Source organism: Serinus canaria, chromosome 2 (assembly GCF_022539315.1).
Source record: "Serinus canaria isolate serCan28SL12 chromosome 2, serCan2020, whole genome shotgun sequence".
Classification (NCBI taxonomy): domain Eukaryota; kingdom Metazoa; phylum Chordata; class Aves; order Passeriformes; family Fringillidae; genus Serinus; species Serinus canaria.
The window spans coordinates 140,198,929-140,211,495 of record NC_066315.1 but is presented as its reverse complement, the minus strand read 5'-3'; the positions used below and the strand labels follow the sequence as shown (position 1 = coordinate 140,211,495).

At 39.8% G+C, this 12,567-nt stretch overlaps 1 protein-coding gene across 2 annotated transcripts in view; it reads left to right on the top strand.

Moving 5' to 3' along the window:
* Window positions 1-5,392, top strand: part of TMEM65 (transmembrane protein 65) — a 30,639-nt gene extending 25,247 nt beyond the window's left edge. For both annotated transcript variants that reach the window (XM_050970312.1, XM_030232382.2), the window contains 2 exons: window positions 515-620; window positions 2,136-5,392. In XM_050970312.1, coding sequence (XP_050826269.1) covers window positions 515-620; window positions 2,136-2,228 — 199 coding nt within the window. In that variant the 3' untranslated portion in view covers window positions 2,229-5,392. The remainder of the gene's footprint in view (window positions 1-514; window positions 621-2,135) is intronic.
* The last annotated feature ends 7,175 nt before the right edge of the window (window positions 5,393-12,567 follow it).

Here is a 12,567-nt window from a genome sequence, read left to right as displayed (position 1 = left end):
GATTTCCTTCTCCTCAGCTAAAACAATATCTGCAATATCTTCAGGTCTAGGCATACCTATTTCTGATAAAAGCAGATAGAGCTTATTTTAGTTTTTACAGGAAGTTCCTGCATAGGTGCTGAAAGTAAAGCTGTTTGTTATGCCTGTTTTTCCCACTTTCCTTCTGTTTTGTTTTCTGCAAATTACAAGGCTTGCCACTAACTAGTCTGTGTGTGACCTTTCCTCCAGTAAAGGTTACTTAAAAAGCTCTGTAGAAATGCATTAACATTCACACCAGTTGTGTTGTACTGCATAAGTTTTCTTAGAAATATTGTGTCTTCAATCAGTGAGATAATTAAATTATGTTGCAAAATATGACCTTTAGGAGTCTGAACTGTGTCCCATAGTTATCTCTCAATCACTTTATTGGTAAGCTGAAGGAAAATCTCTTGTTTTTAAGATAAGTATTTTAAAACTCTCACTAGAATATACTGTGAGATTCAAAATCGTTTGTTCTTGTTTTCTTGTTCTTCAGTCTTGCAGGTTATGTGGAAGCTTTGGCTTCCCGGCTGGGTCTGTCAATCCCTGACCTGACACCCAAACAAGCTGACATGTGGCAGACCCGTCTCAGTGCACACTTGGTGAGTATCCTGTGGGCAGCGCTGCTGGTGTGGAGCTTTTTGTGTTTAAACTGGCTGATAAATGCTTTTTGTCACTTCTTCCATTTATTCCTTAATGACCACCAATTTTGTGCATGTTCCCCAGAGGGTTTAGTCTTGAGCCCATGTCAGGGAGAATCAAGAGATCGGATTTTTTTGAGCTTGAGTGTTTTTTTTGTATGCAGCAAGCCCCAGGTGACAAGTGACATGGCTAGTCTCTGCAATGACTTTGTGTATGCTGTGCAGATACCTGGTCTGGGCTCTGGCTATGGTGATAATTTACTTGGAAGTTATGGCATTTAGTAGTTTATTCCTATACATTCTTTGTCAAGTGCTTGCTATTCATATACCTGTGCTGGTTTGTACTAATTTCTAATATTCTGTAATTAGCTAGGATATGAAATCAGCTTTTCTCTGGCCAAACTTTTAGCATTTGAGTAGTATTCACTGCCTGTGTTTACAGTGCCAGGACACTCACCTTGCAGATGCATTTTCAGGGTGATTACTTAATTAACATTTAAATATTTGAAGTGGTCCCACTTCAGCAGTGGGAGCAATAATTAAAGAAACAGATTATGAGAAACTGAGCAAAGAAACAGATAATTCACTTTGCCAGAATGAGCCTTCATTGGGAAAAATACTTTTGCAGATTTAAGGGAAAAGAAATAGCACTTACTGAGGAAAAGTTATGGTAGAAAAGGTCAGGTTTTAGCAGTGATAGATCAAAGCACAGAGCAGTGAAGAGTTGGCATGTTGTCAGGGGGCTGCCCCATAGTCCAAGAGTCTTCTCAGTAAAAGCTGAGCCTGTGGCAAAACCCTGTCATTGCACTCAGTTTGTTCATATTCCTTTTCTGTGAAAAGACATCTGTGCACCTTTGCCTGTAGCATTTTGTCTTTTTTACCTGCTGTCTCAAGTTTTCAACACTGTCTACCTACTGCTATTGATGTGGTTTGGAGGCTGCTTGTCTTACTTTATTTCCTCTCCTCTTGACTTACACATTCAGGTCAACTGAAATGTTTTCCAGTTTTTGTTGGTTTTACCTTGTGCCTTTGAAAGCCATTATGTTTGCAAGGAGCCACTCATTCCTTTGATGATTTGCAGTACCAGATACAAGCAGATGCATTTATAATTGCACCTAAAATGTTTGTAGGTGTTGTTTGGTGGTTGTTTTGGTTATTTTTTTCCCTTTTCTGTCTTCCTGGCCTTCTGCTAATCCTTTGTAATGTCTGTTTCCTCCCTTACCACTTGTGCAGCTCTTCATGATCATTGCCCTCCTTCTTCTTCAGAATTGTCTTTTGTCATAGCAAACACTGTTTCTAACCTTGTCGTATCTGTCTCTCTCTCAAAGACTGTGTTGCTAGTCTGCATGCTAAGAAAAACGCGATTCCCAGCTGAAAACTAGAACAAGGGTTGTGTGTCCCTGGTTGTGGTGGTACATGGGAAATGAGTAATAACTGATCAGTGAAAAACTTAATTTTTTTCCCCTCTTCCTTTAGGGTAAAGCTATTGGAGTGACCATTGGCTGCATTTTAGGAATGTTTCCTTTGTTGTTCTTTGGCGAGGAGGAAGAAAAACTGGAAGAAAAATAATAATCTTTTTACAAGACATATACAAATGTAAACTACTGTACCTCAATTATTCAATTATGCTGTCAATATTTAGGAATTAACAGACAGTAAAAAAATGTATAGACTTGGGAACAAAACCTTCAGCATGTCATTTTATGGAAACACTAATTTATTGTGGCCTTGTTGTGTTCAGTACTTCTTTTTATAAGATATCATCTAACTTTTTATTTAATTGTAAATTTTCAAAGTGTTTTCACTTATGGCAAGATGTTTACCACTTTCCCCTTTGAATTTATTCTTTAATGGATTATTACTTCAATAATCCACCATGGATGACAGTATCACTCTTGAGTTGCATATTGGTTGCTTAACAGTTGTAATTGCATGACAGAAATATCACTGGTGTTCATCAGGTCCTTCAATGCAGATTTTTGAGAAGGTCAGTGATGAGTAATTTGAAGTCCCACTTTGCAAGGAGACTGGTTGCCCCTCACCAGCCATCATTTTGCACTGCCTTAGATTAGATATTTCAGTATCTTTGACAGTATAGTTTCATTTTTTCACAATTCTGACTTAAGTGTGTCTGAATTGTCTTCTGATGATCATGTTGATGCTTTGACAAGGTAAGTGTTTCCAGTGTAGGCTCTCTACCAAGTCCATTTTTAAAGTGGTAGTTTAACACCTTCTGTACTTCCATATTCATGCCTCTTTTTTCCCTTTCTAAACAGTGTTTTGTGAATTGAGTTGAAATATCCTTAATTTGTCTTCCTTCATTTTGGGTGTGGTATTAAAGAATTAAGACCAACTGTTTCAAAACCACAAACAACTTTTTTAATTGTTCTGTTTAATATAAGGTGTGAATAGTTGATTGGGTAGATGAGGCCAAGGAACAGTTCAGGGTATGAATGAATGCTGGCATTGCAAGTTTGTTATGAGTGGTTCAGTTGAAATAATATGTGAACCATCAGTCTGGATTAGAGGACCTGATTTGATGATAATACCTTTGTGTTTAAGATTAAGCCTCTGCTACCTTTTTTTTTTCTGAGACAATTAGTTAAAAAAAAAACAAGCAACAAAAATAGGAGAACTGAGGCCTTTTTACTTTTTTTTATTTTTATTTTTGTAGTCTTACTTGGCATAGTATATACCTGACAGTGCAGCATCATGTAACTGTGCTTTTTTATATGGTTATGAATAAAATGATGACAACTATTGAATATTCATAATATTTCAGGATCTTAATTGCCAATAGCATAATGCTAAACTGCTAATTGTCCCTTAGAGGAGAAGGTTTCTTACTTGTTTGAATACCATTTGGGAAAGCCACTAAAAAGTGGCACAGCCAAGGCACTTTGAAAGTTTTGTTGCCGAAATTGCTAGCACTTCTGAAATCTAGAAACAAATGTTAAAAAAAAAAAAAAAAAAATCAAGTCCCCTGATGATTTTTATTTGCTATAGGAAAAGTCTTCTTGTAACATGTGTGTTTTACAAAGCTCATTGCTTAGCTCATTGTTATAAATCTGACTTCTCTGTTCCGATTTCTAGAAGCCCTTTTACAGCAGTACTGAAACTGACTTTAATGAAGGTGACACTTGTCTCTGTTTCTTAAAAAGCAGATGTTGACTTTGCACATTAAACCAGGAAAATCTGGACCAAGCTGTAAAACTGAATGAAAGCTCAGCCAAGCATCAAACACAAATGCTGAGGAGTTTCAGCTTGTGCTTCCAAGGTGGAAGCATTATTAAAATAAAATTAAATAATAATCCAAATAACATCACCCCCACAACTCTAACACAAAAAAAACCCCCACCAAAAATCCCTACCCACAAAAAACAATCCAGAAAGGCAATTATGCACTCTTTCACCAACAGATTGCTGCTAGTTTACAGTACTTCAGTGTTCAGAGTTTTTTTTACTCATCCACACATTTGTCTTGCCTTGAACTTTTAACTTTTCTGCCTCTGCATGCACTTTTGTTTCTATACAAAGCTGTATGTATTTTTCACATTTCTCTTAAACTGAAGTACAAGTCAAAGCAATTTTGCATTGCTTCTTTTGTTGATGTTTTTACAATTACTTCAACACTGTTTCCCATTACGATACTGGCATCTTGATTGGAATCTTCCAGCAGTGGCCAAATCTCTGTTCTTTGGCATTGTACCATTGCAACACTTTTCATCACTCTGTTACAGCTCATGAGAACAATTGGAAGGTTGTGCCAGCTGTCACAGTAGTATTTGTTTCATAATGGCAATAGGAAAGACCGTGTACTATTGTTAAATAGCTTATGCATGTAAATTGAGTACCTTTTGTTGCTGTATGTCAAACTATTGTACTGCAACCAGTGCTTTTATTGAGAATCAATGAACTAAAGTATCTTGAAAGAAGTTAATCATGTGTCGTCTTGTTAAACTGTTTAGTTGACCACAAAAATGTGGAGGGCAAGTGACACATGGTAAGAAATATTGGGTATTTCAGTCTGATACCATAAAGAAGAAGGTGACTTCTGGGCTTTCAGTAATTGATGAAGGTGAGGAATAACTTGTGATGTGAGAGGATTAGTGGTGCTGTTGGAGGCTCAGAGAAGGTGTTTGTTGGGGCCAAGCTGCCCCCCTGAGAACCAGTTCAGGATCCACACTTGTGTGGGCATGGCACTGCTGTGTGTGGAAGAGAAGATCTGTGCCCTGTCTCTTCACAAGGAGAATGGGTTTTTCTGGGGTATATGGATGAAAGTAATCCCTGATGCTCTGATCACACTTACTAAAAACCTCACTGAGAAAACACAGTCCCCTTTACTTTCTGGTATCTTCTTCCTCCTTGATAAAAGGAAAAACAAAACACTGCAGGCTTGTTAAGTGACTTCAGTATTGCTCTATTTTTTTTTTTTTTATTCTATCAGTTTGTCCTGTGTTAACAGGAATTTCTTTTGCCTTGAAGGGCTGGTAGACCCGAAATAGTGTTTGAAATACTGTCTTCTATTGTAATTTAAATTATAAATGTATTTTGACTGTATGTTATCTCTAGGAACGAAGAACGTGCATCTGATAATAGGGTTACCCAAATCTTCTTGCCAGTATTTTCTCATGTGTGTACTTTTACATAAATTATTTGAATTCAGACAACATATTTTGTATTGTCTTTAATTAAATTGTTGAACTTTCTGTAAACTTTTGTACTACAGCAAAGCTGTTCTGTGTTTCTTTATTAGACCAGATGCTGGAGGGAAAACATTAATAATATCCTGTGGGTATTCAGCCTCAGTTATACAAAGCAGGAATTTATTATATTTAAGTTATAAGCAAGCGGTCCTTTTTCACTGTCATAGGAAATACCACCATGGAGTGGTACTTCTGTCTCTTCATGCTCAGAAGAGAGCAATTGAATAATTAAAATATTTGCATGGTAAACTGGTGGTGTTTGTGATTAATATTAATCAGAAGTTCACTTGCACTTGAAATTTTGGAATTAATTGAAATTTTTTGTAGGTAAACTAAACCTTTTTGAACTTTCCTGGACTTGGGAGCTCTTCAGGGTTTTTTTTACTTTTTGGTCAGTCCTTTTTGTGCATGGCTGTGCAAGAAGAAGTGCTGTGAGTAAAACATCTGTACTGTAAGGATGGTCTCATTTAATGTTGAGAACCTGTACAGGCTGGCTGTTGTTTTACTCCATTGTGGTTGCATTGTGTAGCTGAACTTTGTTCCTGCCGTTCAGAGAGCCTGTCACACTTCTACCTGACATTTCCCTCTTCTTGGTCTCATGTTTTACATGGTCTGATGACATGCTAACAGAGCAGCAGTATATAAACTGAAGGCTTTAATAAAGTATGGAGGAATTATCACCCTGCTCTGAGAGTCTTATGCCTCTGGAATTTTTCAATCTAAAATATTAAGAAAATAGCTAGACCTCATAACACAAATTCAAGCTCCCATTTAAAAGGTTTTATTAGGTGTTAAGGCTTTTCCCTTGTCTCAGTGTTCAGGACCCTTGGCATCCAGAGTGTGGCTTCAAAATAGCATTGGGGCGGGGGCTGTGGGCTGAGGGCTTGGGCAAACTTCAGATTCTGAAGCCAGGCAAGACAAATGCAGAAGGGATTTTTTTATTTTGTGTTGGAAGACAGCTGTGTGTGTTGGAGTGCTGTTGCAGTACTTCTCCTGTAAGTAGATGATGCCAAGGTAAGGCCTTTTGTGAGCAGGAAACAGTTCTGACTTGAGAGTCTTCAACTTGGTTGTGGACACTATGTGAGCAAACAGCTTAAAGAGCTAAATGCTGCTTCACAGTCATGAGTAACTCCTTCTGTGTATGTGTGCAAAGATTAAGTTGCTGTAAAATACCAAAATTATTTGAGACCTTAAATTAATGCATTTTGTGTCCATTTTGTGTTCTGTTCTTGATACTGTGCTTATCAGAGTGTCTTGTTTTTGTCTGATGGTATGAAAAGGACCTTATGCTTTTACCTGGAGAGCTTAAGCACTTCCAAACATGTGAGTATTGATTTATCTGTTAGAAAACACAGTATCTTGATATGGAATATGAAGTGTCCTGAGTGGGACCATTCTCTGTTTAGAAAACTTGGATCCAAAGGGTAAGATTTGCCATATGGGACCTACTGCTATCATTCCTGTTGAGAAGAGCTTTCCACTGAGTAGTACCATGGATTTGGAGAACAATTACAGGGAGTGTGGCCTTGTCTTGGCACAGCGCTGCTGCTTGGGTTTGGCAGGGTGGTCTGTTTGCTGTCTGGTGTTTCTTTATAGTTTTGTGAAAATGACTTGTCTGTTACTTCCACTAGTAACAAGGAAAGTGAGGAGAATGAGATTCTTCTCAGTCATTTTCCCTACATGGGGATGCATAGGGGTCTTATTAAAAGAGGGAGAAAACCCTATGATTCTTATTCATGGTACTTTCCTGCTGTTCTGTGTGCCTTGAGAGTGCTTTTGATGTGCTGGAACATTGGAAGATTCCAAAGAGCTGGGGAGGTTTCCCTCCCCCAGACTGGCTTCTCTGCTTATCTCAGCCATTGAATCATAGAAGGACCCATCAAAGGAAAGGGGATACAAAAGGTCAGGGGTCCTTGAACAGGAAGAGAAGAATGTTTACAGGTAATTTCCCTTTGCAATACAAGTGACAAGCTACCAAATACCACACCAAAAAGCCAGTTGAATATTAAAAGGGGAACAATCTCTTGGTGAAGTTTCAGGTAGGCTTTCATGAAGATCTGTGACTGGCTTTTTTCTTTGCATGGTTTCTGCTGTTAGTTGTTTGCCCCTTTTTGTGTAGGAACACTGGAGAGGGAGCATCATTTTCCTTCTACACACTGTGCTCTCTGAGAGCTCTACAATGTTCTAAGGAATGTCAGGACTGGAGAAGAGTCTGCAACCAGAGACATGTTTGTAGGAAAACATCCCAAGAAGAGCCCATGCTGTGATAAACGGTCTTATGTTCATTTGTAGTCCTCATTTGCATTGTAAAGGGAAGCAGACACTGGCATAGTTTCTCTGGGAAAAGAAATGTTTATCTTGGATGGTGTTCATTTGTGGCAGGGGTTATTGTGCTGACATACTGAGGAGCAGGGCAGTCCTTCATGTGGCTATTAAAAAAAGAAGAGGTTCCTCCTCACTCTCCATTGGAAACCTTAACATCTCATAGGATAGCCAGGAAAGCCAAAAGGCAATTGCATGTCAATTTTCTACAGGTCACCAAGATGACATGTGAGGGCTTTGGGGGCTTGTAAACTCAGTCACATGTGGATATCCTTCAGGCTTCAAGGCTCAGTTTTCATATGTTGGGGGGATTCTTGAAACAGGATTTCCCCACCTAAATGTAGGTTTTCCATGTTGCAACTGGGCTACTCCATCTGTGTTAGGTACCATGACCCCTTTGTGTATGGCAGAACCAGTCCTGCAGAGTGTATTTTGTCTGATGTAGGTGTTGCAGTTCAGGGTGGGATTTCTCACGTGCTGCAGGCAGGAGGGTACTGGCTTACAGCCTCTGCACCAAAAATACAGTGCTGATGTTAATTCCTACAGTCTGCTAATATTCTTTGGAGTTTCAGCCCTGTGTTTTGCCCAGAGTTTGCACAAGTTTTGATTGACCTGCCCTGTGCCATGTGGTTTTTGGTCAATGAAATTATGAATTGTGCAAGATAGCTTGTTCCATGAAATGGAAGAGTTTATTTCCCCATGAAATAACTGGTTCATTGGATGGAAACTGCTGACTGTTGTAAAGCAAACTGACCTTTTGAGGGGAGCAGCTTGGTAGCAAACAGGGTTGACAGGGAAACAAATGACTTCTTTAAAACTTCCCAGTGGGGAAGAGCTGCTCCTTTCTTGATGGTTGTTCTCTCTGACACTCCATGTCTGCAGCAAATTACAATGGTTTTTTGTTTTGGTTGTCATTTCAGCTGCTGTGACAAGTGATGCCAATGTTATGTGTTGCACAGCAGTGGGGATCTCTGTTGTAAATTACTTTGCACAAAAAAGGCAGACGGCTAAATTAAACAGATAATCCAGCAAAAAAGGAGCTTAAAGCATGCATGAGGCAGTGCCCACACTTTGTGCCTGTAAAACCAGAGACCAGAGGGCAAGGACAGCAACTCACAGGCTGGAAAGCTCCTGTTGCCAGAAGCACCTGTTTAAGAAAGAAACAGTCTGCTGCAGGACAAGTCATAGGTGTCTTCTAACATACCAGGGGTGTCCTCTGATAAACTCTCAATATGCACTGTGGTTTTTGCAGATCTTACCTCACATCCTCATCTCATCTTATTCTGGGTAAAGTTTGCAGATAGAGTCCTTTAGTTTGGGATGTGGTTATTTCTTTTATTTCCTCCACATGATAAGAAAGTGCAGAAGGGAACGGTAGTGCCACAGATGGTTAGAACAAAAGGTGGGGAGTTTCTGCATTTCCTAAAGATGCTTTTTTCTTTCTTCTTGCAACAAGCATTCAAACACCACTCCAGGGTAAAGCTGGGAGTGGCATTCAGAATAGAATCCCTTCAGAGGTCAGGCTAAAGAGTTATAGATTGATTCTTGTTATTGTACGCTCTCCACTCATCTCCCAGATCTCCCATCTCTTACTTGGCCTAAAAGAATGAAGATGGCAGTGAAGTAGGAAACTGCAGAAATGTGGCAGTTTTGAAAAGAAAATAAAAATCCAACATTGAGTTCTCCCATCATGCACCTGTTTCAGTCTGTGCTACTTTTGACTTTGTATATTGACTGAAAACTGACAGAAGTAAAGGGCATGGTCATTTCCATAGGTGTTATAGTCCTTTTTCACAGCCAGCAGAGATTATAAAAAACCCTAACACATACAGTAACACCAGAATTAATCCCTGGAGATCAATGCTTTGGAGATGTGTAAATGTTAGAAAAAAAAAAAAAAGGCATCTGTAGCTGTTGCTGTCCATCAATGACTGTTCTGCTTGCACTTGGCAGCATTGTGTCAGATGGTGCAGGCATGGTGATGCTGTAGCTTTTTTACAAACTGCGGCCTACAGCTTTGATATATTTTGCTTTCAGTTGTGTAGAAGTTTCTTCCTAACCTTCATTTTTTAACTGCTCTCAGTTTGCTGCTTTGAATTAGTACTCCTCAGTGTGTCATACTGAGTAATTCCTCCCCATGGTAAGTGTATATGCATATTGAAAAATATTCATCTACTGGAAATATGTCCATTCTTTTAACTACACTTAGTCACTGTTGGAACATAACCACTCTTTTCTGTATATCACATTAATCCCCTGTAGCACTGTTATTTCTGCAGTAAATAAACTCCATTTTCTAGTGCTTTAAAACACAGCATGAAGTAGTTCAGGGACTGTAACAAGGTAGCTGCAACAAGTAGGAAAATTTAAGTTACTTTCCCTTCTTCCTGATACTCTTGTCTGTGCAGTAAAAACTGTGTCAGCCTTTAGGACCCTGATACTTCCTAACACTCACTGGTTGTTCCAAATTTCTGCCTGTGCAATTAGATTTTTTTTTGTATTTAAAACTTTTGAATTTTCTCCTAACCTCTTTGAATCCTTCTGACAGTCTCCTGCCACTGGCAGACTGTAAGCAGTACTTAAGGGGAAAGTGTATTTAGTTACATATTAACATTAATATTTTGCTTCCTGTCTTCTAAATGCCAGTTATGTCAAACTGTGCTTATTCTCAGTATTACTTACCACCCATGCAAAACCATTTTTTTGCTGGTTTTCTCTACAATCTGTGTCTCTCTTTTTTTTTCTTTTCCCCCCATAATTTTGAAGAATTATTAAATGTTCAACCCACAGGAGCAGAGTCTGGTTTTGCTGATCTTAGTGAATCAATTTATAGAAACTGGCAGTTTTGTCACTTAATAATACTGCTGGAGGAGTCTACAGCATGTCAGCTTGTCATTCTCTTTGCAGGATAGTATTTGTCTCACTTAACTGTGGCTGTCTAGAAGTCACACATCTCTCTGAGCCATGCAGGGAGTCAGAGAGGCACCTCTGGAGAATGGTGCATCCCCCTGCTTCCAAAGAGGAAGAGTAGCTGACTAACTCTAAATTATGCCCCAAACTTTAGACTTGTGGGTAAGCTGAGGTAAATCCAGTGTTAGCACTTTATGGCTTTTGAGCTGTGTGCAGTTTCTGGCTCCTCAGGACCAGGTCCTGTGCTCATGGTGTATCAGATGGTGGGGCTGAGTTTGAAAATTTGCTGCCTGGTGTGGATCCTGGGAGAAGATGAGCCAGCAAAATCTATTGCACAGCTGAATCACAGGGGTGACCCAGCCCAATGAAATGGACATTTGCAGATGTGATGGATACCTCCTGGGGCTGTCCCACATTAATTTCCCTGACTCCTGGGACTCTTGGCTGTATGATAGTTTTGATACATTGCTTGTAGGTTCTAGAAGATGAGTGACTTTTGCAATCAGTGTCAGTGTAGAGAAGAATAATAGTGGTGGATGAGAATTCATTTTAACATGACTGTGCTCCAAACTTGGAGTAAACTCAAAGCTACAATAAAGTCTTTCTCCTTCGGGACTAAACACTACTAAATTAACAATAAAGACACTGGTTTTGGTTGTGGTGTGGGATTGGCAGAGTGGCATTTCTGTTGGCAGACAATAAAAGGGCTGCTGTCCTTCACTGGATAAAGAGGGGGGCTGTTCCATTCTTGGCCTGAAAGAAATAACAGTGCCTCATCCCTACTGGAGACTTGCCTTAATGTCTTCAGTGACTTTTGGAAAAGCAGGTCAGGTTCTTTGCTAAACTGCATTCACAGCCTCTAGTTCCCTATTCCCTATTCTGGAAACTTGGCAGAGCAGATTCTGGCAGTGGTATACCAGGTCTTCTAGACAGTTTGAAGCAGATTTGACAGGTTTGTATCCAGAACACAACAGTGAATGGAAAATGTGCAAAGACCTCTGTGAAATTCAGTGAACAGACAGCAGGGCTTCTGTCCAGTGGCTGCTGGTCTGTTCCCACATGAGACATGGAGAATCAGACCAAACAATGTCCATGGTGAGATGCACAGATCACCATGGACATTGTTTGTCTGTGTAAGGTGCATGATGGTTGTCTGGGAAACTGGGGAAGCTCCTTTTCCAGGAGCATAAGCTCCAGTCAAATTTGAGCAGCTGCTACAGGATGAGCACCTGTTGTGTGCACAAGACTGAGGTAAATTCATGCTGTGCTGAGGCCACTCCAGTTTCCTTCTTGTGATGAGCCCTTTAAATGAAGTTTAGTTGGGCCTGTAAGATCTGTGCATAGGTACAGAGCATCTAACCATAGATATGGTGCATTCCTGCCCTCTGTGATGGGTGTATTATTTGTTAATTTACTTGGGCTTTTAACACCAAAGTTCATATGTAACTACTAAGGATCCAGTCTGGTTAGCTGGAGTCACTCAGGTGTGGAAAGTTACAGTTCAGTGTATCCCTGCAGATTGTTCTGAGTAAAATGTTCATAGTATCTGAGGTACAGCACCAGCATGAAAGATGTGAATGTCCCTTCAGTCTAGAGGATGAGGACTAACTGTGGGCACAGGATTGTTTTAACCAAGAGATTATTAATAAAGATTTTTCCTTAGATTGTGGAAAAAATAGGTTGTTTTTGGTCACAAGTGTGGTGGATTTTGTCATGACATTGAGAGAGGTTTTCCATCCCTGTTGCCTCAGTTTGTCCTTTGCCTAAGACACTCACTCATCCTGTCATAGCTTCAGCCCCCCTTGCTGACCTGAAGTTTGGCCTCTAGTCATGTGGGTGAAGAAATCTGCTGATGAAACTCATTCATTGAGGAGCTGCTGGCAGGCAGCATCAGTGACAGCAAAAGGTTCCAGCCAAGTCTGTGGCACCAGGAGAGACTTGGTTTGTACCAGCAACAGGGAGATGTTATT